The 26964-nt window shown below is 43.7% G+C and overlaps 4 protein-coding genes across 6 annotated transcripts; 3 read left to right on the forward strand and 1 right to left on the reverse strand.

Moving 5' to 3' along the window:
- Positions 1-799: 799 nt before the first annotated feature.
- Positions 800-13629, forward strand: coro1cb (coronin, actin binding protein, 1Cb). 3 transcript variants are annotated; one of them, XM_053411824.1, is made up of 11 exons: positions 800-1178; positions 7758-7957; positions 9405-9527; positions 9813-9942; positions 10146-10327; positions 10465-10584; positions 10963-11067; positions 11158-11303; positions 11795-11852; positions 12001-12243; positions 12663-13629. In XM_053411824.1, the coding sequence occupies exons 1-11, from the start codon at positions 1016-1018 to the stop codon at positions 12783-12785; spliced, it is 1593 nt and encodes a 530-aa protein (XP_053267799.1). In that variant the 5' UTR covers positions 800-1015; the 3' UTR covers positions 12786-13629. The 3 variants fall into 3 exon arrangements, with proteins under 3 accessions (XP_053267799.1, XP_053267800.1, XP_053267801.1); XM_053411825.1 differs by having other exon boundaries at positions 803-1178; positions 12666-13629; XM_053411826.1 differs by lacking the exon at positions 800-1178 and adding an exon at positions 3548-4046.
- Positions 13630-15247: 1618 nt separating this feature from the next.
- On the forward strand, positions 15248-17755 carry selplg (selectin P ligand). Its single transcript, XM_053411831.1, has 2 exons — positions 15248-15439; positions 15902-17755. Exon 2 carries the CDS (start codon positions 15918-15920, stop codon positions 17163-17165), a length of 1248 nt encoding a protein of 415 aa, XP_053267806.1. The 5' UTR covers positions 15248-15439; positions 15902-15917; the 3' UTR covers positions 17166-17755.
- Positions 17756-18851: 1096 nt separating this feature from the next.
- On the forward strand, positions 18852-23624 carry tmem119b (transmembrane protein 119b). Its single transcript, XM_053411833.1, has 2 exons — positions 18852-19455; positions 21184-23624. Exon 2 carries the CDS (start codon positions 21200-21202, stop codon positions 22283-22285), a length of 1086 nt encoding a protein of 361 aa, XP_053267808.1. The 5' UTR covers positions 18852-19455; positions 21184-21199; the 3' UTR covers positions 22286-23624.
- Positions 23103-26201, reverse strand: LOC128425290 (iron-sulfur cluster assembly scaffold protein IscU). Its single transcript, XM_053411837.1, has 5 exons — positions 26034-26201; positions 24346-24459; positions 23959-24069; positions 23778-23856; positions 23103-23685 (listed from the first exon to the last, which is right to left on the reverse strand). Exons 1-5 carry the CDS (start codon positions 26133-26135, stop codon positions 23594-23596), a joined length of 498 nt encoding a protein of 165 aa, XP_053267812.1. The 5' UTR covers positions 26136-26201; the 3' UTR covers positions 23103-23593.
- Positions 26202-26964: the final 763 nt, after the last annotated feature.

The raw sequence follows: 26964 nt of genomic DNA on the forward strand, positions 1-26964 counted from the left end.
ACAGCGAGACCATCCCTCATTTTCACTGGAGCAATGCGATGCGATCCCTTCTCTTCCGCTGCCAGGGAATGACGCCTGCCATGAAAAGATACAGGTCGCAAACTCAAAGAAGGAGAGGGAGCTCATTTTTTTCTCGGCCGTCGTGACGTCCCCACCTTTAACTCATTTGTTGACGAAGAAAGACACAACAATGGAAACACAAAACGACACAAGCGTGGCCAGCTCACGGGTGCCCACATCAAGCGATTCCAAAGATGAGTCTATGCCAAAGGAAAAGCCCAAAGTTAAAGGTCCGCCTCCGCCGGTCCCCAAAAAGCCTAAAAACCCAATGATAAAGCTCAAAACTGCACAATTAATGTCCACTGATGTGCAAAGAAGAAACAAAGCTCATCTGCATTCTGAGGAGAAGGCCAAGAGAAGACACACTTTTCATTTTAACAAGGACTTTCCAGTTAACGCACCAACTAACCAGGACATGTGTTTGCTGTGGGACGAAAGAGGCACCTACATCGCGCCAACCAACATGCGCCGGCTCTCGGTTGACCTTGAGCCATGTCAACATCGTGAACTCGGACGCGTGGATGATCAGTACAGCGATATGATCGACTACGACTACTGTGCGCGCATGGCAAACCTGTCTCCGGACAGAGAGCTGCAAAACCTGGACATGTCGAAGAGGAGAATATCCCTGAGGAGGCGATCCAGCTTTAACAGCTCGCCTCCTCCTGTTGCGAAAAAAACCTCAAATCCATTTACGTCCTCAGAAAGTCTACACATCCCAGAGGTCGTGTCCGACGTAGAAGTCCAGAGGCGGAAACCTGCTTGTTCACGGAGAAGAGAAATCTACCCCGAGCCCCTATATGAGAAGGTCAACACACAGGACAGCAACGACAGCCAGGCTAACTTCAGATACCGTAAAGATGAGACAGTTCACGGTGGTGATTGGGACGCAGGACACGACAGTGAGGTGGGCTCCTACAAGCCTGTGTCCGAAATTGTCAAGGAGGCAAATCAAATGAAGAGACATCCGGGCCGGGTCAAAGCTGAAGGGGTCAAAGCTGAGGTTCGAGTGGCAGAGCAGGGTCCAAGTGTGAAAGTGTCCCAAATAAAGAACGCCTTCGATGTACCCAAGAAATCCAAAGAGAGACCACAGGAAGTGCAACCACCTCCAAAAAAGGGTAAGAACTCAGGACTGAGGCAGCAATGTAATGTTCTGGTTAGGTTTCACTTTTCTCAGGCAGCAAAATAAAGTTTAGATAAACCCTCTATTTACTATTCGCCCAGAACTTAACACCGGACAGACTAAATAAGCTGGTGAAGCTAGTTGAGCATTTAGCTTCTAAAGAGCCTGATACTTCTGAACAGTATGTGAATGTTTGACTTGACAAGTCCACATGGATGCTAATGCTAATCTAATAGTATCAGAAAAGTTCCGTTTCTGCTGATATTTTAGTTTTTGTTGTTCTTAACTCAAGGCAGCTGATGTGTTCATTCTCAATGAAAAAAATGCAACCACGCTGTCAGTAAGGGAACAACAGGATCTCAGTTACATAAAACATCTAAACTTTTTTAACTAAATTCTATTAAGAGCCTTGTTTTTCTTGTCTGGTTGCAAGATTAATTTAATAAAACACCAAAGCAGGATTTTCCCAGACAACGTTTTTCACATGGCTCAACGATGCCTCAGTAGCATTTGTTGAAGATAGAAGAAAATAATTCATGTTTCATATTCCTGTCATGGAGTCAATCAGTTGATCTTATAAATCTCAGCCCCTGTTCACCTTCATTTTTTCCTACATTTCAAAACATGTGCAGCTCTTTACACTCTCATTCACTGCTAAGTGTAAATTTGAGTATTAATGTGTTCATCCATCCTAATTATCTCAGTAGCAGTCTTGGAAACTGTCCATGATGTTTTCTCACCTTCTGCTAAATCACACTGGGGCAGGCTCCAAGATCCTCTCCCATAGAATCAAGCAGGTTAAGTAATAAGCAAATACATGTGGTTTGTTTCCGCTACATGACCCATCTCCTCCTTTACAAAATAAATATAGCTTTTAAAATGCATATATTTTAGATACAAGATTTTGCAATAATCTCTCAGTAACTTGAACCACAATATCATATCACACGTGTGCACACCAACCTTAATAGAATCCAACTCAAGGTCAACGTACTAGCTTTTCATCATGTGTTCCACAACAGAAGGTCTACTCAGGTGTCATATATGATCTGCTGACATACGAGCTCAGTAGCTGTTGAAATCCATGAATCAATAACACTTACAGGTCTTATGTGTGGTGAGTTTTTGAAAGTTAATTCTTGACCTTGCAGAAGAGTGTGAGATATGATTTAAAATCCATTAAATTGGAGCTTGAGCAGAAATTATCTTCTCATACTATTGTTTCTAATGTAAAGAATCAACTTCCATGCTTGCTTGACAATAGTTTTACAGTTCCACTTACAGATTGTGTATTCAACACTTACTAATATCCAACACCCTTTGGTTTAGTCCTTTTTCTTACTTTACTTTATAATCACAGTCTCAGCTGCTGTAGTTAAAGTTTGAATCAACTTAACTTAAATGCTGCTTTCAAAGCCCAAAAGGAAACATGCTTCAACATTAGCACTTCATGTTGGGGTGGAGGTCGTGTTAATTGAGTTTATTAGTGGGGTTTAATTGGGTGCATGCTTGTTGCTGATGTATGTTAAGAGGTTGAACTATCAATTCAGACACTACCGGGAACATTTAGAGAAGTAATGTGTGTTTAACTGACCTGATTAGCAGGTTCCAATACTGTATATGAGAATAATGTTGGGAGAAAATTGACTGATTTGCACATGCAGCGCATTAAGCGGTGATAAAATCTATTATTTCATATTTTATAGACATATAATGGTTGCACTTATTTTTGGTCGTCTATTTCTCCAGCACCGATCTTCATCTTACATTACCATTCAAATCCCATCTGAGTTTTTGTAATTTGTTTAAAAGAACTGAATAATTTAACCTCAATATGTGTCTAATACCAAATTAAAAATGTGTGACCTTTATCTGTAATCACATATAAACATCAGGTTAAAATGAGAGAATCTGTTGAATAAACTCCTGTAGCTTGACAATAAAGCCAAGGAGTGCAAATATAATTTGAAACATCAAATCAAATATATTTTAATGTCCCCATGGGGACATTTTACTTGGGCCAAAGGCCTACAGCAGCTGCAGAACAGAACATTGTGCAACAAACAACAAAAACATCACACAGGGACATATTGTATAAGACCCAGGATTACAACACATAATCAAGTGCGTTGAATATTGCACCTGCCCTAATTCCTGGCAAGGCAAACAGATAAAGGTTGACAGCTGATTCTCCTGGACGTGTGTGATGTTTGGGTGTGGGGGGGGGGGGGGGGGGGGGGGGGGGGGTCTTTATTGTGAATGGAGAGGACAGGCTGGGGTGGGGATGGGATTGGATTGGACAGAGGGGGGAGGGGAACAAGGACCCTGACTCAAAAGATGCTGCTGGCTCCTAAATGCACAATTCAACAGATCTGTGCATGATGACCAGAGTCAGAGGATGTATTTAGAAAAACAGACAAGAAGATGACATGTGAAGGAACTCGAGCTTCTCTGCAGACCCATCCCCGATCCCAGCCCCGGAGAGGGGGGGACGAAATCTGACTTCTTCTTTTGCGCATGTGCAGTAGCTGGTTTCCACAGTAGCCTATTGCATTTAATAACGATGAGAATAGACGATTGCTAGTCTTCTACCGCAGGTGAGGAGCGGACAGGGGATGCTCCATTCGTGCACTGGCGTCCTGAATCACCAATCGATTTAAACAAAACAAAAAAAACGAAAAAGGAACAGGGGGTCTGCGGACAGTGAGGGGGAATCAGAGCAAAGCGGCTGGGCTGTTTTCTGTGGAGACACCAGAGCAACGTCCTGCAGGATAAGGGCGCGACTCTACCACCACATCCATGTGTTGTGATTGATTCCCCCCCTCCCCGTGCGTGAGAGAATCGTGCATAGATTTAGGAGGAGGTAAGAAACATAATTTTTCAAAAAAATAAAAGTCTTTGGAGCGTTGTGCGTTTTCTCCATGTGACGCGTGGATCAGGGCCGTGCAGCATCCGTCGCTGGACGGGATCGGGAGCGGGAGCAGCCCAAAACCCCGTTGGGTGAAAATGTCTGCACTGGCGTCAGCTGGCGGTGCTCCACCGCGGCTAGCAGCGTTAGCCTAGCTTAAACCGAACCCTGGATGTAGAGCACAGTGTCCGGTCGGAGGAGGATGGTTTAACACTGTAGCCTGGTTCGAAAGCTGTACTGGTTTAACTCACCATGGTGCCAGTGGTGTGATGGTTTTAATGAATGGCAGCAGCACCAGTCTCGCGTCTTTGCGGTGCCTCTGTGTCAGCGGCTGTGGAGACGGGACCATCCCCCGGCACAGCTGCCCGGAGCTGGGGGCAGCGCGGCGGAACACGGACGAGGACCACCGTTAACCTCCCCTGTTAGCATCGCTTCCACATCTAAATAAAACACCGAGTTTTTATTAAAGTGAAAACCTCCATGAAAACCTCAAGCTTGGTGGCGTTTGTGAGTGAGGGTCACATCTGGGGCGTACTCACCAAAATACCAGTCTGCTCAGCCGGGTCCTGACCCCCTTGTTTCATTAGCAGGCGTTAGCTAACAAAAGCTAACAGCATTATTGGTTTTTAAACCCGCTGCTTGTTTCTTTGTTAAAATATCACACCTGCGTGTCATCGTCACCTGGATGATGAGATTTACAGCATCTTTTTCTAATGGAGGGAGGAGGAGGAGGGGACACACGGTTAGCTTCGTGCTAACGGGAGCTAACGTTAGCCAGCGGCGACCATTGTTTCACTGTGCACAGATGCTCCCGGTGGTTCGAGAATCAGACCGTGAATCCTGCACATGTGTGGACAGACGGACCGAAAGAGACAAGCCGGGGATGGGATGAGGAGAGGTGGTGGTGGTGGTGGGGGGGTTCGGTGGCGGTGTGCACACCCATTTAGTCGCATTGTCCAGACGCTGGAAACAACAGACCTGAGGGAGGAGGAGGTCGAGGGAGGCAGATGTTGACTACACCTTATTAATGACAGAGAAGACATCAGTGTTTCATTGGATCATCATATTTTAAGCATTAGGTGCAGCAGCAGGAGAATGAGTGAGTGCACATCCATCAGCCAGGCCTGCATGATAAGGATCAGACCTGCTGGGAGCTGATGGGGTGTAGTGAAGAGAGCAGTGTGCTGTTGAGATGCATGACATCAAGTGAAGCCTGCCAGAGCCGAGCTGCTCGTGTCATCAGGTGCATGTGAGGAGGGAGAGGAGCTTCTCCTGCATGGAGGCTGATCGCCAGCTGAGGGAACACGCTGTTCTGTGAAAAAAGAGTCCAGGCATCGTGCAGCTCTGCAGGAGCCTGGTCAGTGATCAGGACTCTGTGAAGGCCTTTACAGGAGGAGTGTGGGATTCATAACACGAGTCGTGTCCAGTAATCCATTTAAAAACTGATCATTATCTCACATTATCACTGATTAAAGTCTCTGAGGCTGCGCGTTAGAGCTCAACCAGTTTAACGCTTGGCTGATAATATTGGCCAATATGATCTAAGGGTGGGCGATACGCTCATCAACAATTATCTAGATGGATGTCACATTATTATTTCTATTAACAGTGAAGCATTTTACAAATCCAAGGTATATCATTTGTGTTTTACAGCTTCTCGCCATGCTTTATCCATGCATACGCATTTTATCAATATATATTAGAATTCTGTTACATTGCTATTAATTAAAACTACATTGTGATAGTAATGGGTATGTTTTTATCGCCCGGCCCTAATATGAGCTTGAAATATCATTTAGTTTGACTGTGTTCAACACAACCACTGTTTCCTCAAGTTTCTCCTTTCAGGTTAAATAAGTGAAAGCACTTGTGCGCTTGTATTAGTAGATACTGGCTTAAAGGTTATATTACTGTATTCAGATTGGGTGTTGCAATGTAATGCCTAGTGTTGTAGCATTATAATCATTATAAAACACATGTAATACATTTATAATCATATCTATAATCTACATTTTGTCCAGTTCTTTGCAAAACTGTTCTGGTGCATGAAAGCAAATCCAAGTTTCTATACTGGATCCAGACGGCTGTGATTCATCTTTTCCATTTTCATAGTCTGTGATTGAACGTGAAGAAGCAGGTGGTTTGGTGTGATGGCGTCTTCACTGGAGACAAATCTCAGCATCCGGTATACCAGCACAGTATGTGGCCTCAGACTGGAAGCGTAATTACTGCCCTGCAGCGCCATAGTTTCCACATAATTACACCGCAAAGCATGTCACTAAAACTGTGAAATATCTCCATCACTCAGGAATGACAGTAGATGGTGCTAAGACAAGGCAAGTTCCTGGAGGAATTTCTTTTGTGTTTTGTTTTCATGTCGCGGCCGCAGATCTCATGAAGCCTACACTTGATCTTACGTGGGAATATTTGTCTGTACTTGATAAATGACATCTCTTGAAGCAGAAAAGAGAGTGAGCGAGTTCAGTGCTACAATGAGAGCCGAATTTAGAGCGTCTCCAAAATCTCGGTGCAGTAACAGGCCATCTGTGGTGTGCCCACTGTTTCAAAGATACAGTAAAATGTCACTGATGACCGCTTTCATTGTTTCCCAATGAAATAGATCCTAAATTATAACCAAGCTTGGCACAGCACTACTGCAAAACGTTAGAAAAAAACATTGTTTTATGTTTGCGAGTAAGACTCATTCAAGAATATTTTTTTTTAATAATTTCAGTGTATTTTTTCGCCTTGTAGCCAGGTAAGGCAAAGTTCTTGATTAATTCAACTTTAAATCCAGAAAGATGAGATGATGATCGATAGTTTTCTGGAAATAATAATCAAATGTCCTAAAGATGTAAAAAGGATATAGAGCTATTTCAGAATCAGTTTGTACTAGAAACGTGAACGTGGGGTTTATAATAGGAAGTGAGTTCCCTTTAAAATGTCTTCAGATTAAATCTTGAAAGAGTTGCCTCATTTTTTCCCTGAATGAATCCGCGGGGTTGCAGATTTGGGTTTTGCTGTCATTTGCAGAAATGGAAGTAACTTTACGAGGTGTCATCATAAAGTCCACAAAGCCTCTACTCATAAAGACTGCTAAAGATTTGTGTAGCTAAGAACTCTCCCCACAATGTGAATGCTAAAATATATATGACGTTTATTTAATTGGATATGGAGATGTGAGGCAGTTTGATGAATATACAGTTAGTATTTTTGCCCTCAGTTGACAAACTGTATTGTGGATATAAATCTTTCCACCATAACATATAAACAACCTCAGCATCCGTGCGTTTGCAGAAATTGAACCTTTTTCCTCTCAGACGTTTGGGAAATTGCCCTAAGATAAGGAGGTAAACACAGCTGGAGGACAAAAAAAGCAGCATCTCATGTTTTCCAGTAGGAAGAGCTGATTTATTTGCTTTGCATGCACAGGAACAAACTGAGTCACTGGGAATAAATGTAATCTCACATCAGACAGACGGTGCTGGCTCCAGCCCAACGTTCCCCTTCAAGGTTTCCTCAGCAGGCTCAGCGGTGACAGAAGGATGCTCACTTCAGGATTTTATATCTGCCACTTTCCGTTTTTGTGCTTTTTATACAAAAGGATGTTGTAAAAATGTTCCCGGAGCTGCGGCTTAATGTACTTGCTCTTATTTCTCTCCGCAGATATGTTGCGGCGAGTTGTGCGACAGAGCAAGTTCCGTCATGTCTTCGGTCAGGCCCAGAGGAACGACCAGTGCTATGATGATATCCGCGTCTCCAGGGTCACATGGGACAGCTCCTTCTGCGCGGTCAACCCCAAGTTTGTTGCCATCATCATCGATGCCAGCGGGGGAGGAGCGTTCCTTGTACTTCCTCTACAAAAGGTCAGATGCTGTGCGACTCTCCCTCTTGTCGGAGACATGAATAAGCTTTGGTTTGGTTTTTAGCTCCATTGCAGAAGAGCTGTAAGGGGCAGATTTGCGCAACCTATTCAAAATGTCAATAGGAATGAGTTCACTCAAGGTCCAAGTACAGCGTCCCTTTTAATCTGTGAGGCTGCTGTAAAACACTTAGATCAGCTGACACGAACAAGCAGTAAAACACGATTTAAAGCTCTGCTCTTCAAATCTGCTCCTCAAGGCTGTTTTCTGAGGTTTTAGTTCTGCTCTGGTGAATAATGAACCACAACTGCTCCGTCTGTGCCTCGGGCAGACTTCATGTCATATATCCCTCTTTACATATTAGAAATACAATTAATGTCCATATGTACGCGGTAGTTCCTCCTCTGAATGAGTATTTTTCTGAAAGCTCTGGTGGCGTCTGGGTAGAACACCCCCGCCCACTGACTGTGAAGTGATTTTCTGTATTCTCACATGTGCTCACTCTGATATCTTCTTGAAATTTTGCTCGGGGGGTGGGGGGGCTTGCAGGAAAAGTTCCAGAAAGATCCTGAGCAAGGGTCCAGATCCTGCCTGAAAGCAACTTATAAAAAGTTCTATTCTAATGGCATGTTGTTGTTTGTTTTATCTAAACCATTCTGTAACCCTGCTCATATTGGCTTTAACCAACAGATAGGGTTAAACATCTGTGTCTCTCGAAGAACAAGGCTGGACACAGAGGGTGTAAATCAGAGGCTGGAGCAGTGCACTGTCATATTCTCGCATTCAGAATTCAGAACATGTGCTGAATCAATTCTCTATAGGCGCGGTCATCAGTGCTCTGCTGCTGTGACCCCATGCTGCTGAACCCTGAGGCTCTGATCTGTAGTGAAACCCCCAGATAATCAATGTGTAAAGCTGCCTGGTAGTAAAGGGATGTGATGTGTATCCTGTTACACTTCCCTCGCTCTGGACATGATATCCACGGGGGGGGGGGGGCTCTGACAGTATTGTAGGCCACTGGGTTAATGAATTTATATTGCACACACTGTGTAATGCACTAACTGTAAGTTTGTGATACATCCCTGATGAGAATGGGTCATCACAGTAAAAACATGTTAACTGTGTGTGCTCATGTGACAATCACATTTGTATAATCTCGATGACTGTTAAAGTTAAAGTTCAGTGTAATTTGAAACTTCCCTCTTCTCTTTTAGTCGTTCACTGCACTTAAGTTCATTTTGGGGATATAATTGGTTGAAGTGTTGCTTCCTCTTTTTCCTCGTTTTACAAACTAGCTGTTGTTTAGTATTAGAATGAATACAGTTTTAGTGGACGTCTGATTCTTGTAAATGTCATTTGAATGTTCTGTAGCCACGTATGAAGTCAGTTGTTAAATAAAGCTCACAGCCTTTAACCCCTTTGTAACTTAACTGCCCTCTCTTCCTTTTAGACCGGCCGCATAGACAAGGTCTACCCGACAGTATGTGGTCACACGGGCCCGGTGTTGGACATCGACTGGTGTCCTCATAATGACCTTGTCATTGCGAGCGGCTCCGAGGACTGCACAGTCATGGTAAAGTCACAGTTGATCTCCAAATAGCATGTGATGCATGTGAAGATTCCTTCACGGTTTATTATGCCAGTGCTATTTAACAGAGTGTCCCATACGAATACTTGGAATACCTTATTGTGTCACATAATATCCTGTTATTTAGAAATCTTTTCTAAGCTGTAATGTCAAGTATATGTTGACACCAATATATTTCCATAACTTCTTTAGTGTTAAAGGTTTTATACCTCAAGTGTTTCCCTGGCTTTGTGTAAAGCTGCTAAGTTTGCTTTGTTTCTTCTCATGTAGGTTTGGCAGATCCCTGAGAACGGGCTGGAGAATCCCCTCTCAGAGCCTGTGGTCGTGTTAGAGGGCCACTCTAAGAGGGTCGGGATCGTGTCATGGCATCCCACCGCTCGCAACGTGCTCCTCAGTGCAGGTAAGCGTTGACGGGAGCCGCCGCTTCGTCCTCTGCCCTAAACCGGTCTGCCATTTGTCCACTGTGCACAGCTGAACTCCATATTTGTCCAACTCTCTCAGGCTCCGCCCTCCGTCGTGTTGCTTTTGTGTGATGCAGATTTCCTAAAAATACACTTGGAAACAGAGGTGTGTGCAGTCAGGCCGTGTGTGTGTCCATTTTAGGGTGTGACAACCAGATCATCATCTGGAATGTGGGCACGGGACAGGCCATGATCAACCTGGAGGACATGCACCCTGATGTTATCTTTAGTGTCAGCTGGAACCGCAATGGCAGCCTGCTCTGCACGGCCTGTAAGGACAAGAAGGTCCGCGTCATCGACCCCCGCAAGAAAAAGATTGTGACGGTAGGTAGAAACACTGAGGGGATTAAAAAAAAACATTGGGTTGGGGGTTAATATGCTTGACGTGTGGAATAATGTATCCCAGAGTCAGCGACCACGCAGCCATGGCCATTCTGACAGGTGTTTCTGTGTGTTTTCAGGAGAAGGACAAAGCCCATGAGGGAGCTCGACCAATGAGAGCCATCTTTTTAGCAGACGGAAAGCTTCTGACCACCGGATTCAGCCGCATGAGCGAGCGCCAGCTAGCCCTGTGGAAAAGTGTAGGTCACTGTGGAGAATCCCCTTTTCAATCTGTCACAGAAACATTGGAATCCACACGACACTCAGAGCTTTTAAAGCGATGTTGAGCTTTCATAGAACTTTGATTTGTACAGCACTCTGTCTGAGATACACACAGATCAGCAGGTAACTGGATTCAGCGTTGAGGCGGATCAAACGTCTTATCTGTGTCTGTAACCTCTCCGCTCCAGCAGGGGGCGTCGAATTCAAAGAGAAACCTCTTTGTCATTGTGATAATATATATCTTCAGAATTATCGGCTGCAGTTAGGTTTTAATCATTAATCACAGGCAGTAAATGATACAACTCGGGGTTCCTCTGAACTGTGCCATTAATTCAAATGTAATCTTATGATACCAGGACAACATGGATGAGCCGATAAACGTTCAAGAGATGGACACCAGTAACGGAGTCCTGCTGCCCTTCTACGACCCCGACACCAGTGTGGTCTACCTGTGTGGAAAGGTGAGAGGCTCGTGTAACGAAGATACATCTGTGTTGTTGCTAATAACCAGATTCACAGACTCACACTCGGCTCTGACCCTGTGTCCTCAGGGCGACAGCAGCATCCGGTACTTTGAGATCACAGACGAGGCGCCGTTTGTTCACTACCTCAGCACCTTCTCCACCAAGGAGCCTCAGAGGGGCATGGGCTACATGCCCAAAAGAGGCCTGGATGTCAACAAATGTGAAATCGCAAGGTAGCACATCAGCTATGTTTTGGTTTATTTAACTTTGTCTAGATAGTGTGGGCTCCTATGGATTAATATCATATATGAAGTTGATGTACAGTGTGAGAGCAGATCAGTTTAGCAAAATTATGAAAAGCAGCAAATATTCACATTTTAAACGCTGTATTCAGGTCAAATATAAGTTATTTATTAATTTATTATCAATATGTTCATTTTAATGTAGTAAAAAGAAGTGTCACTCATATGGTTAAACCTCAGCTGTTAAAACGCAGCTTTAAAACGTAATAATGTAAATTTATATGTAATATTTTTTAACATATTTTCTTTACCCAAATAAACAGATGGATATCTTAATAGTTATGACAATCATATTAATAAATGATATATATATATTTATGAAATATTGGCTCCTGGTAATATGTACATCTAAGTAATAGATGGAAGCACTATTATATCCCTTTTAAGATCAAATTAAAATAACTAACTTCTCTTCTTGGCAGGTTTTACAAATTACATGAGAGAAAATGTGAACCTATCATCATGACAGTCCCACGTAAGGTGAGTCTGTTTCTATCAAGTTACAAATACGTGTGTTCCTTTACTGTTGCTTTACATATCACGCCGTTTTTCTCTATCTATACCTCTCAGTATTTTGCACAATCCTTAATTGTCCTTATGAAATTTCCTGTTCCTTCCCCCTGTCCAGTCGGATCTGTTCCAGGACGACCTGTATCCAGACACGGCCGGCCCCGACCCCGCCCTGGAGGCAGAGGGCTGGTTTGCCGGCAAGAACGGAGGCCCCATCCTCATCTCGCTCAAAGATGGCTACGTCTCCACGAAGGCCCGTGACCTGAAAGTCGTGAAGTCAAACGCCCTGGAGACCAAGGCAGCGCCGAAAGTAGAGAACACCCCGACTGTCCAGAAGCACGTTCCTGCACCGCCCTCAGCAGTGAGTGTTGATCACCTGCACAGCTCCCATGCTTTTGTGTTTAGTAGATTTTTACTAATAGTTCATTCTGATCTAACTAGGTTCTTAAAACAGATTGTGTTTCCTCCCAGTCAAACTGTTCAGATATGTTCTTTCAGACTTGCACAGAACTTTTTCTGCTGACACGGGCACTCTCCCATTCACAGTAATTATTATGGTTGGAACAATTCACAGAAGTTATGGATCAGCACATACTTTGGTATGTGGGTCACAATTCAGTGGAGCAGCAAAGGAAAATGTGAACAGCTCCAGGTCTTCGAGGGCCGTGAAGTCCCTGCTTATTTTCCCCAAGATTAATTACTCGATTTTATTTGAAAATCGACAAAGTAAATACACACGTCCTGCAAAGATCTTCAGTTAACTCTCTGTGACTGTTTCAGCAGAAGATGGAAGACAAACTGGAAGAGGTGCTCCGAGAGTTCAAGTCGCTCAGGGACCGCGTCATCCTCCAAGACCGTCGGATCGCCAGACTGGAAGACCAGGTCGCCAAGGTCTCCATGTAAGACCGCTCGTTGTTTCGGAGAGGAATCGAACGGACGGCGTCAGCCACGGCCTCATTCTCCCGATTCGGCTTCATTCAGCTCGACACCGCCTGGCCCCTGTGACCGGTCAGAGCCTACATTCCAAGATGAACTTTTTATTTTTCTCATCAAGCCTCCGGTTTTTACACGTTGCCCCGACACACACTGAGAAACGGAAAGAACTCTTGCAGCTCATTTTGAAGAAAAGACATTTTTTTTTGTTGAAGGAAAAGTCTTAACTTCTTTTTTTGTTTTGTTTCCAAACTGTGGTAAAACATTCTTATGTGAAGTTTGTACTTACTGCTCAGAAACTGTATGTAGCATCAGTATTTCCATTGTTCTTTTTCTTGTGTTGCCAAATATGAATGGTGTGCGGTTTCATGCACTGCTTTTACATTTATTTTCTATCCTGTTGTACATTCCGCTCACAACTTGGTAGAATGACGTAGTCGAGCTGGATTTTTTTTTTTAAACGATAGCCGTTGACCTTTTTCCTTCTCACCAGTTTGTTCATTGATAAACCATCAGATTTATGAATGTGGAAGAATTCCTACGAAAAAAACGTTTGCTTCCTGTTCTTCTGGGGATTGAAATTCAACGTTGGGTTTTAAAGGGGGAGGGGAGGGTGGGGAGGGGGTTTGCATCTCTCTGGTGTAAATGTTGTGCAAATGTAGTGGTGCCTCTTGTCACTGTCAAGGGTCAAACTAAAAGTCGCCCTCTCCAGTGCGTAGTTCGGTGTGGGGAAGGGACCACTCACCCAGCTTGTGTTTCACTGAACCCCCTGACAAACAGTTCTGTGCACATAATAAAGATTTTACACACGGAATCCTCCATTTTGACCTTTTCTTACCTTTTCATATCTGTCCACACATCTGTCCCTCCTCTGGCATCAGATGTGGTTTGAAATATCAGAGTTACACACAAAGGAAACAAGGACAATTGAAGCTGGTAAAATGTGGTAATCCTAATTTTATGGATCTGAATACCTCTTCCACTGCTCTGGCACATTTGTATTTCAAAATAAGATGAATCTGCATTGATCCCCATGAGGGAAGTTTAGGTATTACAGCAGCCTGATTACAGAACTACAGCTGTTGTGGATAGAGGAAGAAGATGAAGGTGGGTACTGGTTACATTACAACTCGGAGACAACATAACATTACTTTAACTATTCATTACTCTTACTGCTATTTATATGGATTAACCTGTTGTTAAAAATAAAAATGATATGATGACAAACTTGAAAAATGTCTTGGGTTTCCAGAGCCTCAGGTAACTCATCAAGAGACATTTGATTCCCAAACAACTTCATCAATTATAAAAATGATCTAAACTCGTCTCATTTAACATTCAAGCTAATGCTTATTCATGCCTACATTTCCCAGAATATCTTCAGAGGTGTTGTTAAAACTGTGATTATTTTGTAGCATGTAGTTTGTGCTCATGTTGCATCATATCTCAAATTGAGAGGACCGAATAATAAACACTCAGCTTCACTTAGTTGTACCTAATAAACTGCTTATTGTACTGTATATATTGCAATAATAATAAACCCCAAAAAGTGATGCATAACAGTTTGCATGTAGACAGAGAATTAACACCTGGGTCGAAAGTCACTTTCACAACATGTTTTTGAATATTGTCAACATGGCAACGTTCAAAACACTGAGAACGATTTTCATCTTCCTCTGCAGTTTTTCCACAACCACATCTCAGTGTGACTCATTAGAACAGGAAGTGACGGTTATGATTTTCAGACCAGAGGAGCCTTTTTATTTCCTGCCTGTGAGTAACTTGGGAGGCCGAGCGTTAGCCGCCTCGCTGTTATGTAACAGTCACAACAGCCATGTTGCCAAAACAACACACTTCAGGTTGATTGATTGAATAAATGGACTTTCAGGTGGATTGTTTGTCGTTTTATTAGATGTTGGCAGCGACAGTGGAATCCTTCTCTGATAGAATTATATTAGTTCAGCTTACAAAGGTTAAAAGGAGACACAGCTATAACATAAACATGAACATTTGATTCCTATTTGTTTCTGAATTCACTTTGTAATTTGTAAATACCTTGCACAGTGGTCTGGAGGCAAAACAAATATGAAGATGTACGTTTTACTGTGTCTCTTACTGTTATCATCAAATTACAAAATGTTACGAATGTATAAGCAGAAAAGGGGGAAAATATATTATTATTATTTGCTTTATTATTCTTTCTTTTATTCATGTACCTGTCTGGCAGCTCCCTGATGCACTTATATCTATGTTATTAACATAAGATGAGGAAGTGTTTTTTTGTTATTTTTTATGTACAACTACAATAACTATTAATCATTTATAGACTAAGATACACTTCAATAATAAAAATAACCTCGTGACATATTTGAGTGTTTAGAAGGAAATGGCAAAGTGTGTAGGGAAGTGTGTGTTTGTATCCGTCAATCTGAAAATGTTGCATAGCGCTGGTTGTTTTCGGAGGGGTGGTGCACATTTCCTGTTTCTTGTCTCACTCAGTGCCACGATCAGTCGGCATGTCAGAGCTCTGAGGATGTTTCTTACACAGAGGCCGAAATGAGCTGAAGTCCACTCTGGTTGATTTGAATCCCTCACGTCCATCGACCTGCTTCTCCAGCAGTGAGGTAAGAACCATTTAAAACCTGTGTTCTGTCTGAATGTCTCTGAGTATCAGGGCTGATGTCTGCTTTCGTGATGCAATTAGATAAAATCACTTTGGAAAAGAGAAGTTTTCTACTCTGCCACCAAAGGAAATACATTCATTGAGGTTTGTTTACTTCCGACCTTTAATCCTTGTTTACCTCTTACACATTTCAGACCTCACACAACTTCACAACTTCTTCTGTATAGAAAGTTAGTTTCAGGAAGTTTGAGTTTTGCTCCACAAACGCTGCAGTTCAGTGGATTTTTCTGTGAAAATGGAGCAACGGGTGTGGTGAAAGACTTTATGACGGTTTCATCATAAGATGTCACCAGCAGACATATGACACATCGATTTCCCCCCCACGCTTGTCACCTACTCTTACCCCCCCCCAGCAGCTTTGTGCAGTAGATCCTGTGAACATGAATCCGTTCTGTCGTTTCAGATCTTTTAACCCAACGATGATGCGTCTCAGCGTGAAGGCCTGTCTGCGTCTTCTATGTGGAATATCTGTTTTGCTTTCGGTGGAGTCGGAGATCACTTCCATCACAGAAACCAGCAGCCAGGCGGCTACTGCTGCACCGAACACGGCAAACATGCTGCTCACCTCTGCACACGAGGAAGCAGAGACACAGGCTGCCACCTTGGATCGCTCTGCAACTCACAATCCTGCAGAAGTCACAGCAACAACTCATATCGCTGATTCACGCACAGCAGAAACAGAGGAGGCGGCTGCGAGCAGCTCAAACGGCAGCACGCCTGGTTTGCTTGTTGTGACCACAGCAGCAGCAGCAGCAGCAAGAAGCTCAGGTCCACCGACGCTTCAGACCCCAGCGGCGGTGACCACACCTCGGCCTACAGGTGACGCACAAACTCCCCAAGATACGACAATCTCTGAAACGGTGAAACCTACAGAGGATATCACACAACAACCATCATCCACAACCTCTACCCACGTGACTTCTCCTGAAACGACCTCTGCAACCTCCCGGCGCCTCACATCCACGACTAAACCTGAGGTTACATCAGGTTTATCTCCCAGCACCACCTCTCAGACGTCACACACCGTCAGCAGTCCCTCATCTTCTACTGTGACTGTAACAAACCCTGCCTCCGAGGTATCTGACCCCACCTCTTCACCCGTCACGACGACCAAGACCCTCTCCACCAGCAGCTCTGAGAGTTCAGCCTCGTCGCACTCTCCCACCGAGCCTCCCACCGAGCCTCCCACCGACGGCTCCTCCAGCTCCACCTCCCTCGTCTCCACCAGTCCGGCGGGTATCTTTCCCAAGAGGTTGTCAATCCCATGGACCACACCGACTCCAGCAAGTACAGCAGCACCTTGTAAAGTCTCAAAAGTCCCACCCAGCACCTTCGAGGCCCAGGCCTGCTCCACCCGCGGCGCGGTGAGCCACTGCCTCATCGCCATCGCCTCTCTGGCTGTGCTGGCCTGCATCTTCATGGTCTCCACCGTCATCCTGTGCACCAAGCTGTCATCCAGGAGGTACAAGGTCAAGAGGCCCAAGGAGTCGACTGAGATGATGTGCATCTCCACCCTGCTGCCCGAGGAGGACTTCATCTACACCAGGCACCGCACCCCCATCGCCAACGGGGTCCTGGTGTTCCCGAGTGGCAGAGACAGCGACGAGGAAGGAGGAGATAACGTCACCCTCAGCAGCTTCCTACCAGAGAACGACCGCTATGTTTAGAGACAATTGACAACTCAAAGCTCTTCACAGTCAGAGTCATTCACTTCACGCTGCGCTTTTTCCTTTCCAGCCCAGACGTTAGGGCCAGTTTGGGATTCAGCATCTTGCCCCAAAGATACTTCAGAATGCAGCCTGGAGGAGTCAGGGATCGAACCGCCGACCTTCCTCTCTACCTCCTGAGCCAAGATCAGGGTGTTGTCAGTGATGTGGAGACAGTTGCTGTTTAAATAATAATAAATGCTTCCTCTGTGGTGTTGGTGGTTAGGCTTCAGTACACACTCCTGCAGGAAGTAGAGACAGACACCACACACACACACATGCACACACTTTGTTTTATTATCTTACACTGAAGACTGAATGCTTGGAGGAGGAGCACTAGCGAAGATTTGATTTTTTCTGAGCCTTGATGGTATTTCACTCAGGAAGACTGGTTTTGTCACAGACACTGGTTTCTGGTCCCTGTGAGGCTTTATCACATGAATGGAGTATTTTATTTTGTTGATGACAAACTGTATGTGTCTCTGAACGAGAGAATGTTTGTTTTGAAATGCAGTTTGTGGGATAATTTATTAAAGGAGAATTGTATTTAATGTTATTGCTTCATCATTTTTCACAAACTTCCTGAAAATAACTCTATAATAAGGACAAAGGTCAAAAACACTTTTAGTTCAGAGGTTGTGTTGAGTTGAGAAAAAGAATTTGAATAAAGGAAATCTACTCGATGGAATGCAAGAAGTCTGAGGAGGAGCCCTGTGCTCGAAGCATCACTGGTAATTAAATCCTTTAACAGGAGCTTTAGGTATACGCAAAAGTTTTAAAGAAATCGCCCATCCATTATCTATACCACTTATCCTTAAACATCCATCTACATGGGCCCCTGTTCGAAAAAGACATGAAGGGCCTATAGACGAGGTTAAAGGTCGTAGGGAGTCCTGGAGCTTGGAGCTGACATTGGTACACCATGGGCCAATTCCTGAACCAGGATTCAAACCAAGAACCTTTCCGCTCCATTTAAACCTAAACAAAAAAGGCAGCCTTGGTAATTGGAGCTGGTAATTCGATAGTTCACCATATTTTTTGCTGAAAATGTCAAAAATAAAAGCAGAAATAAAAAAAAACATAAAAGAAGACTTGGTGTAGGTTTCATCCCACGTGTCTGTGACCTTAACTCACTTCCTTTATTTGAGAAAGGTTTCATAAAAGGCGTTTTCTTCTGCCCTGGACTTGATATCACATTCACTTCCCTTCCTGTGAAACGAAAACAGAGAGTCCTGCATTCTTATTAGGGCCCTGTGAAGCCATGTTTTATTTTTATTTGTCATCTTTTCCCTTTTATATTTTGTCTTCTTCATACTCAGCATTGGGCGTCGGAACCAGACACTCAGCAGAGCAGAGACGAATGTAAACCTGGAGGATGCCGGACGCTCGTCTCCTGCTCCTCGGTGACCATATAAAGCTCGACTTGTCTTTGACTGATCACAAACAACGTCCACGTGCCAAAAAAAAAGCAGCCGCGCACGTACACACACACACACACACGATCCCTCACAGGCTCACACGCTGCGTTGTGTCCCTAAAGTGGTCACACACACCACGTGAGTTTAATTGCTTGATTCTGAGGGGGGAAAAACTGGAGAAACACAACACGTTGTTTCAAGCGGCCTCAGTCGTCTGCAGCCCCCCCCCCCCCTTCTCCTGGCTGTCCACACAGGAAACATTAACCTCTTCCTGCATTGACCGGTCACTCGTTCAACCCACTCTCAGTCTGACTCCTTCTATTTTAACCCCGAGAGGTTTCGTTTTAAGTCGTCAGAGGCCGAGGGGTCAGAGAGGAGGCCAGGCCGCCCACCAGAGCAGGAATCCTGGAGACATGAGAAGTTGCTGATGCTGATGATGTCTGAGCCACAAAGAATTCACTTCAATTTTTTGTCGTCTCCGGCCAACACATCCAGCCAGCCACACATAAGGGTGCAGGAGAGGACCCTGCCCCCACAGCACATAATAAACTCCTGCCTGTAACAAGAACAATCTGTGTGCAGGCCGGAGAGCCCAGACACTCTCGGGGAAACTGAGGAGGGGGAGGAGGAGAGCAGAGGAGAAGCAGAAGGAGGGATTTGTCCCTGTGTTTTTTTTTGTGTTGCACTATCCAGACAAAACCTCCGGCCCTGAAATCTGAAACTGCAGAAGTTGCCTGGCTCGCCGAGCAGTCGCTTCACTGTTAGTTCACTTTTTCCAGACTGGTTTCACTCGTCCTCCCATCAGACGCCAACTGAGACGCTTCTCCAGGACAGTGAGTGAGATGTTTTGTCATTATTTAAATGTTGATCTTCCTCTAAATTATTTGAGTGTTGCATGGTAAAGCTGAACTGGGCTTCCTTTACATCACGTTGGCTCAGGTGACAATTTGAAGTGATGTGAGAGCATCGTGATGCCTTCACAGGAGCCTCCACACTCCAAGAGCACGGCTATAAGAACTTAGAGGCCATATTTTGAGTCTGTTTTAAACTTAAAAATGGACAAAAACTGAATCTAGCTCATTCCTATTCAGTTTATTATTGTTTCTTTTTATCTGCCTCCTCCCGTGTGTGTGTGTGTGTGTGTCTGTGCATGTGCGTGTGTGTGTGTGTGTGTATGTGTGTGTGTGCGTATGTGTGTGTGTGTGTGTGTGTGTGTGTGTGTGTGTGTGAGATTGCGAAGGCATGTGTGGCTGTGTTTATTTGGTCTGGGTTGAGAAGGTGATTAATTTTGGGAGGGAGAGAAAAAGACCATTCCTTCTCCAGATGAGAGCAGTTTCATGTTGCACCATGCAGCCTGAACACAGACGCAGCAGAATGAGGATCAAAGTGACACAGACGGGGTAAAAACAAAGAACTACACCAGACTGAAGCCGGGTTTTAAAGGGTCACTTCCGCTACCTACCGATATTTGGCATTTTATTTTAAATGTTTAACTCCGGGTTTCTGTAGTTGTACAGCAGGTGTGTTCAGGACACTCATCAGAAAGAGTAAAACACTTCAGGCTGAGCTGGAATAAACGTATTTAACTTTGTGCTGAATCAAGCTAAGGTTGATCTATGTAGCACATTGGATTCGAGGGTTACCTTGGACGTATAGTGAACTCCAAACTATGTGGAAAGTACGGTGCAAAGATAAACATTAGACACAGATTAAAGCAAACATACAAATTAAAAACTAGGTATATAATATGATTAAATGAAAATAGTAATAAAAACCTAAAACCAATACAAAATAATATGGTCAATTTTAATTAGCTAGCCAGACCACAGAAAGGCTAAAAGGGAGTGTATACACGTTTGTTTTGTTACAGTCCAGTCAAATAATATTGCTGTAATCTTCATATTACAGCTACATACAAACGATCATATCTACATCTACAATGAAGAAACACGTGCTTAGGCCATGTAGAAATGTTTTACACAGATGTTTTCACCATATGGATCCTTGCTTCTCCATGTAAAAATGATCTAATCGAGGTTTACACATCTCATGTTTTACTATTACATTTGAGTTACTATATCACAGACTTATTCTTGATATTTCCAGACTCCTCAGAAAATCAGTGATCAAAGATATTCAGTCTGCTGCAGAAATGTTAATGCATTTCCCTTTGTTGTGCCTAAAATAACGAAACCCGGATATAACTCATAATAAGATCCATCTGTAGTTGCGCTTCTGGCTACATCCTCTCCGAGCTTAGAAACAGTGGCACAACTTGAAAGATGGATGAAAGATATTTTTTCTTCTCTTTATTCTGCAACAGCCTGAATATTTGTCCTCCAGATGGTCAGAGGAGTCTCTGAGGATTCTGGGAATATACTGGGAACAGTGGCGAGCATTGTGAAACAACCTGGTTTTCTTTTTTAAGATCCTTTTCTTTTTCCAGAGAAAACAGATGCTCTCCTCTGAGACTCCAATGTTAAGCCAAAACACGACATGCACAGATTATCTTTACATATGGAGCTGACATTCCAGTCACTGACGCTCATTGTTATTTACAGATCCTGTGGGGAAACCATGCTCCCGATGGGCCTTCGTCAGATCGGTGCGTGTGTGGTGTTATGCCTCGGCGGCGGTATGGCCACGCCTCTACCTTTTTCCAGTTCTCTGGAGGGAAGTACAGATGAGGAAGACCTCAGTAACTTTGCTTCCTCCCTGCCCACCAGTTACCTTTTCTCCGTGCCACAAACCACGCCTGCTGGCCCCACCTATGTGGAAACTGACTTCCTGAGTCAGGTTGTGGACTTCCTGGAGGAGAACATGCTCCTCATCCTCGTCACAACCTCCTTTGTCCTCCTCATCTTCTTTATCATCTGTGGGGCAATAATCATGAGCCGCAGGCGAAAGGTCAACGCCTACTACCCTTCCTCCTTCCCCTCCAAAATGTATGTGGACAACAGGGACAAGACCGGAGGTACAAAACCCTTTAATGAAGTGCCAGAGAAACCTGCTCCCGAGCAGGAGAGTGAGCCTGTGGACTCTCACAGGCAGCTCCAGGCCGACATCATGAGGGCCACCAAGAGGCTGCGGACGCCAAATAAATCTGTAGATGCTGCAGAGGGAAGTGGCAGCAGTCAGAAAGCAGCAGACCACAGTCCTGGAGACAGTTCTAAGACATGTGGCAGCGTCCTGGATCCGCAGCTGCCAAGTTTCCCTGAGGAAAAGGAGCCATGCGAGCTCCTCAACATGGAAGAGGCAGCAGCAGCAGCAGGAGGCAGCACTGAGCTGAGCTTTCCTCCAGAGCAGCCTCATCCAGAGCAGCCACAGCAACAAGGAGATGATCCAAAGCAGCCACAACAACAAGGAGATGATTCAGAGCAGCCACATCCAGAGAGAAATGATCCAGAGCATCCACATCCAGAGGGAAATGATCCAGAGCAGCCACATCCAGAGGGAAATGATCCAGAGCAGCCACATCCAGAGGGAGATGATCCAGAGCCAGAGCAGCCTCATGCAGGGGGAGATAATCCAGAGCAGCCTCATCCAGAGGGAGATGATCCAGAGCAGCCTTTGATTGGCAGGAGTCTGCGGCCCTCCTCTATGCATATCCACAATGACTCTGCAACACTTCAGCTGATCGCAGGAGAGAAAACTGCCTTCTGACTCCTCTGAACACTATGAACTGACTCATTCTCTACCTGAATCCACTAGTGGCAATTTGTCCGTAAATCTTCAAAATGATCTACAGCTTTACAGATTGACACCACTCAATTTGAGGTGTTTGTCCAGTGAGGGAAAGATGATGTGAGCTCACCAACGACTGGTTTTGTCATTATGACATTTTATCGGCTACAAACAATATTTTTTGCTTTTATGGACATGTTATTTTGTTAAATCCTTTCAAAATGGCGGCACAGCCAGAGAGTGTGGAGTTGGTATGATCCCCATGTGTCTCTGTGGGTTTTCTCCAGGTTCCCCAGCTTCTTCCCACAGTCCGATGACATGCAGATTGACATTAAGGTAATTGGAGACTCTAAATTATGTAAGTGTGAGTGGTTTGTCTCTGAGTGACACCCAGCGACCCTCAAAGCAGACAAGTGTTATGGTTAATGGTTGGATGGGGGGTCACTTTAGTAAACATGTAGTCAGTCGTATGTGGCCCAATATGTCTTCAGTGTATAAACATTCAATAGTTTAAGAACTATAACTATAATTTATGACAACCGCTTTTTAGAATCGGTTTTGTTTGATGTTGGTTGAATGTTTTCACAGTACCTCTTTTCTAAATCCCACCTTGACATGTTATAGCTTATACACAAGCAGTGTTTATGACAAACGCATTTCATTTGTGTGATCCACATCCATAACTATTATATTGTGAATTTTGCATTTTTTACTAATTGAGATATCTGCATGATTAACGTGAAAAACATCTTATTATTCAGGATGTTTCAAGACATTAAATGCACTCGAAGCAAAAGATGATTCAGGATTTTTTTATTGCAGATTTTCACAGAAGCATTGCTAGATACTAATAAATTACAGATAAAACCAATGGACCATTTCATGGTTTCTAGCAACGTCGCTTGGTTGCATATATCAAAAGGTCAAAGCTTAGGGTTCAGACAGGATACATAATTAGCTCTTAGCTTTAATCAATATCTCCATCACACCTTTCAGGACACTCTCCTCGCGCTCGACAATCTTAAAATATTTCACAATCTCAAAAATAAGGCTCAACTTTGTACCAACCGCTCACAGCAGTGCTCACATTGTGCGTTTAAGTGACAGGCTAAATGGGTAAGAGGGCGCAGGGTTGGCCACAGACTAAGCCTGGTGTACAACTGCTACAGAGGGTTGACAATGGTGGACTTGTTATCAACGTATTTGGTGTGTGCGTGTTTCAGTACTGCAGGAAGGTGAACTACAGCTACTTCTCTCCCTGGTAGCGGGAAGCAAGTGGAGGTGGGTTTAAATGCTGGCCCTGACTGCCTCCTGCTGGTCGTCCTGCTGCTTGATGCGATAGTCAGCCAGAGCAGCCTTGATGGCGTCCTCTGCCAGCACTGAAGGGGAACAGGAAATAAAGGGTGAATATACACCAGTGGAGCAGTTTGTATAAGAAGTCAATCATGACAAGAATCTGCCGTAGACTTACTGGAGCAGTGAAGTTTAACGGGAGGAAGACTGAGCTCTCTGGCAATGTCAGTGTTCTTTATTGTCAAAGCTTCATCCACCTGAGAGGGGGAAAAAAAAAAAAGAGCAAAAACCTTGCTGTTCAATGAACAGAAGAAGAATATAGGAAATGGGAAACAAGAGTCATGTCTGTTATCACTCACAGATTTGCCCTTAATCCACTCGGTGGCCAGAGAGCTTGAGGCGATGGCAGAGCCGCAGCCGAAGGTTTTGAACCTGGCATCCACAATCTTCCCCTGGTCATCCACCTCAATCTATCGGGATGAGAGAATTCATAATTTTAAATGCATAGTGATCATTTCATTATGAGCCCAGTAATAACTACATGTTTACCCTAAATCATAACAGGGGAAATGATTTATAGCTATGTTAAACTGTTAATCAAAGACTTGAGCCATCTACTTGGTGAAATAAGAATATTTAGTCTATCAGTGCTCTGTGTTGTTCTGCCACTTGTGATTTGTTATTATGATCCATCTCAAAAAGCTCTTCATGTAAACAAAAGGCTGGGATCCATCCATCCATGGTACCTGGAGCTTCATAACATCTCCGCAGGCCGGAGCTCCCACCAAACCAGTCCCAACATTCCTGGAGTTTTTGTCCAGCGAGCCGACGTTTCTCGGGTTCTCATAGTGATCCACCACCTTCAGAGGAAAGAGAGGAAATAATATATCAGGGTGGGGTTCGTTTTTTAGAGTAAATCATAACAATGAAATAAATCAGAAGAGCCCAGACATCAGCAGCATCCTGGAATGTTTTTTCCAATTCTGATACAATCACAAAATGTCTATAAATCTTGTTTATCACTGTTATTCAACGATGCATTTCCTCCATTGTGTAAGTGACACTGAAATAAACAGATTAGGACTGGACGTCATTGTCCACTACACCAACTCCTGCACCCCCCCTCCTCCCTCAGTTCCTGCTGAGTCACTCTGACCAGGACAACACAAAGCGGTTTAGTCGGTATATACGTCATTCAATACAGCAAATTTCATGTGATGTGAGATTTCGGGATGTTTCTCTTTTTGGTCACTTTCAAAACTGACTTTCAGCTTTTTATATTTAATGTTATGATGTAGAAAACCGTTTTTTTATTAAATATCTTATTTTAGAGCTTTGACACAAACACAATGAAACACAAACCATCTCTTTTTACAGGCATAAATCAACTCAACCTAAATGTTTGTGTGATTCTCATTCCCACAACCCAGACGGTCAAGTAACACAGTGAAACACTAAATGTGAAAGTTGTGTTAGACAGAAATATGCTGCACTAACAAGAATAAACGAACAACTCTCCCGCAGGTATTACAGAACATTCACCTGTAGTCTTACACAATGTGCACCTTCACCATCCCGACGGCCCTTAAAGCCTATTAATGGGATGTGATTCAGGTCTCAAAGCTGTAGCAGTGGACAGCTGAAGGGCAGATTGGTGACCTTACTTTAGTATTCAACTAGCTTACACAACAAATAATGTTTAATTGTTCCCTCGGTTTTAGATGAAGCTCGTATAGAAGTAGACTCATTCTTAGGCAGCCATGTTTAGGTTAAAATTTAATTCAAAACTAATTGAATACATTATAGAATATAATTTAGGACCTTTAATACCATTAATTACAAGATCCACAGGTTTTCTCAGGCTTCTGAGGGTTTATTCACTGTTTAACCTTTTAAAACTTGGACTACTCTCAATGTCATTTATTATATAACATTTTGATCGACTGGTTGTTTTACAGATGCTTTTAAAATAAAGCGGGCTTGAGTAGTTCACGTTCACACGGGCCAAAGTAAAAACGCATGATGGGAAACCAGAACCAGCTTAAGAGTAATTTAGTATTGTTACATCACCCTGCAATATGTAACAGTAAAAGGCCTAATGACATAACTGATTAAATCAATGAGAGCTGGACTCAGATCAGGTGATAATACACACAGATGGATTAATTACCTCGTGTGATTAACTCATTCATTTAGGCTCAGGGTCAATTAGATTTAGTTGTTATATAATATTTATCACGAGGCTTGTTCTGTATTGTAACAAACATTCCTGCTAGGTGAGCTAGCTTGTTGTGGCTAGCTACGTCGCAGCGTTGTTCAACAGCAACTTCTCCGTGGAAATGTTTGTAAACAAAGGTCAAACCGCAGTCAACACCGAAAACACACAATCTACCAGCACCACCACACACACGGACACATGCTGGGTGTTCGTTACCTTCTTGTGGTAGCAGCACTGGGTGATGAACTCCGGGGCAGAGAGCCTGCGGGTGAGCAGAGCCAGAGGACTGAGACACTTGTTCATCACGGTAGTCGCCATGTTGGAGAGTGGAGCAGTAGTGACGCAGTTCGGAACAGAAGAGCAGTTCGAGCCCAGACCGCGAGATACGTCACTACCAGGGGGGCGGGGTCACATGACGACACGTGCGCATGCGCTGTGCAGGTAAACAACACTGGGAGTAAACATCCTCTCGTGACTGCAGTGTCAACGTTTTATCACGACCTGCGACTTATAATCACATCTTGTCCTTACGTCACTTCTACAAATTAGTTTTTACTCCATTTTCTTTCCCGGCTAACAGACTAGCTGCACAATCCAGTCTTTGGTGTTTACTTACAACCTATTAGACAATCCCTCCACTGGTGCTTATAGAGTTATTTTTGTTTCCTATTTTTATAGTTTTTTAAATATAAACTTGCACAAATACACTTCAGCAAGATTCTGCTAAGATTTGTTATGGTTAAAATATCATATATACTTTCATCATAAATACTGCATGCTCCTTACGTTGCAAATGTCCCCTCTGTGGGACTAATAAAGAATTATCAGAAACAGAATTATTTTTATTGCCACGTACACTACCGTTCAAAAGTTTGGGGTCATTTAGAATTTTCCTTATTTTTCAACGAAAAGCACTGTTGTTTTCAATGAAGATAATATGAAATTAATCAGAAATACTGAGCTGTTGTGGGAGCAGCTTGACTGTATGGTATGCAAGAAGTGCCCATCAGGACGCGTGGGAGGAAATTTCTACAGATTACCTCAGCAAATTAACAGCTAGAATGCCAAAGGTCTGCAATGCTGTACTTGCTACAAATGGAGCATTCTTTGACGAAAGCAAAGTTTGAAGAACAAAATTAATATTTCA

The sequence above is a fragment of the Pleuronectes platessa genome, chromosome 19, assembly GCF_947347685.1.
Source record: "Pleuronectes platessa chromosome 19, fPlePla1.1, whole genome shotgun sequence".
NCBI classification, from domain to species: domain Eukaryota; kingdom Metazoa; phylum Chordata; class Actinopteri; order Pleuronectiformes; family Pleuronectidae; genus Pleuronectes; species Pleuronectes platessa.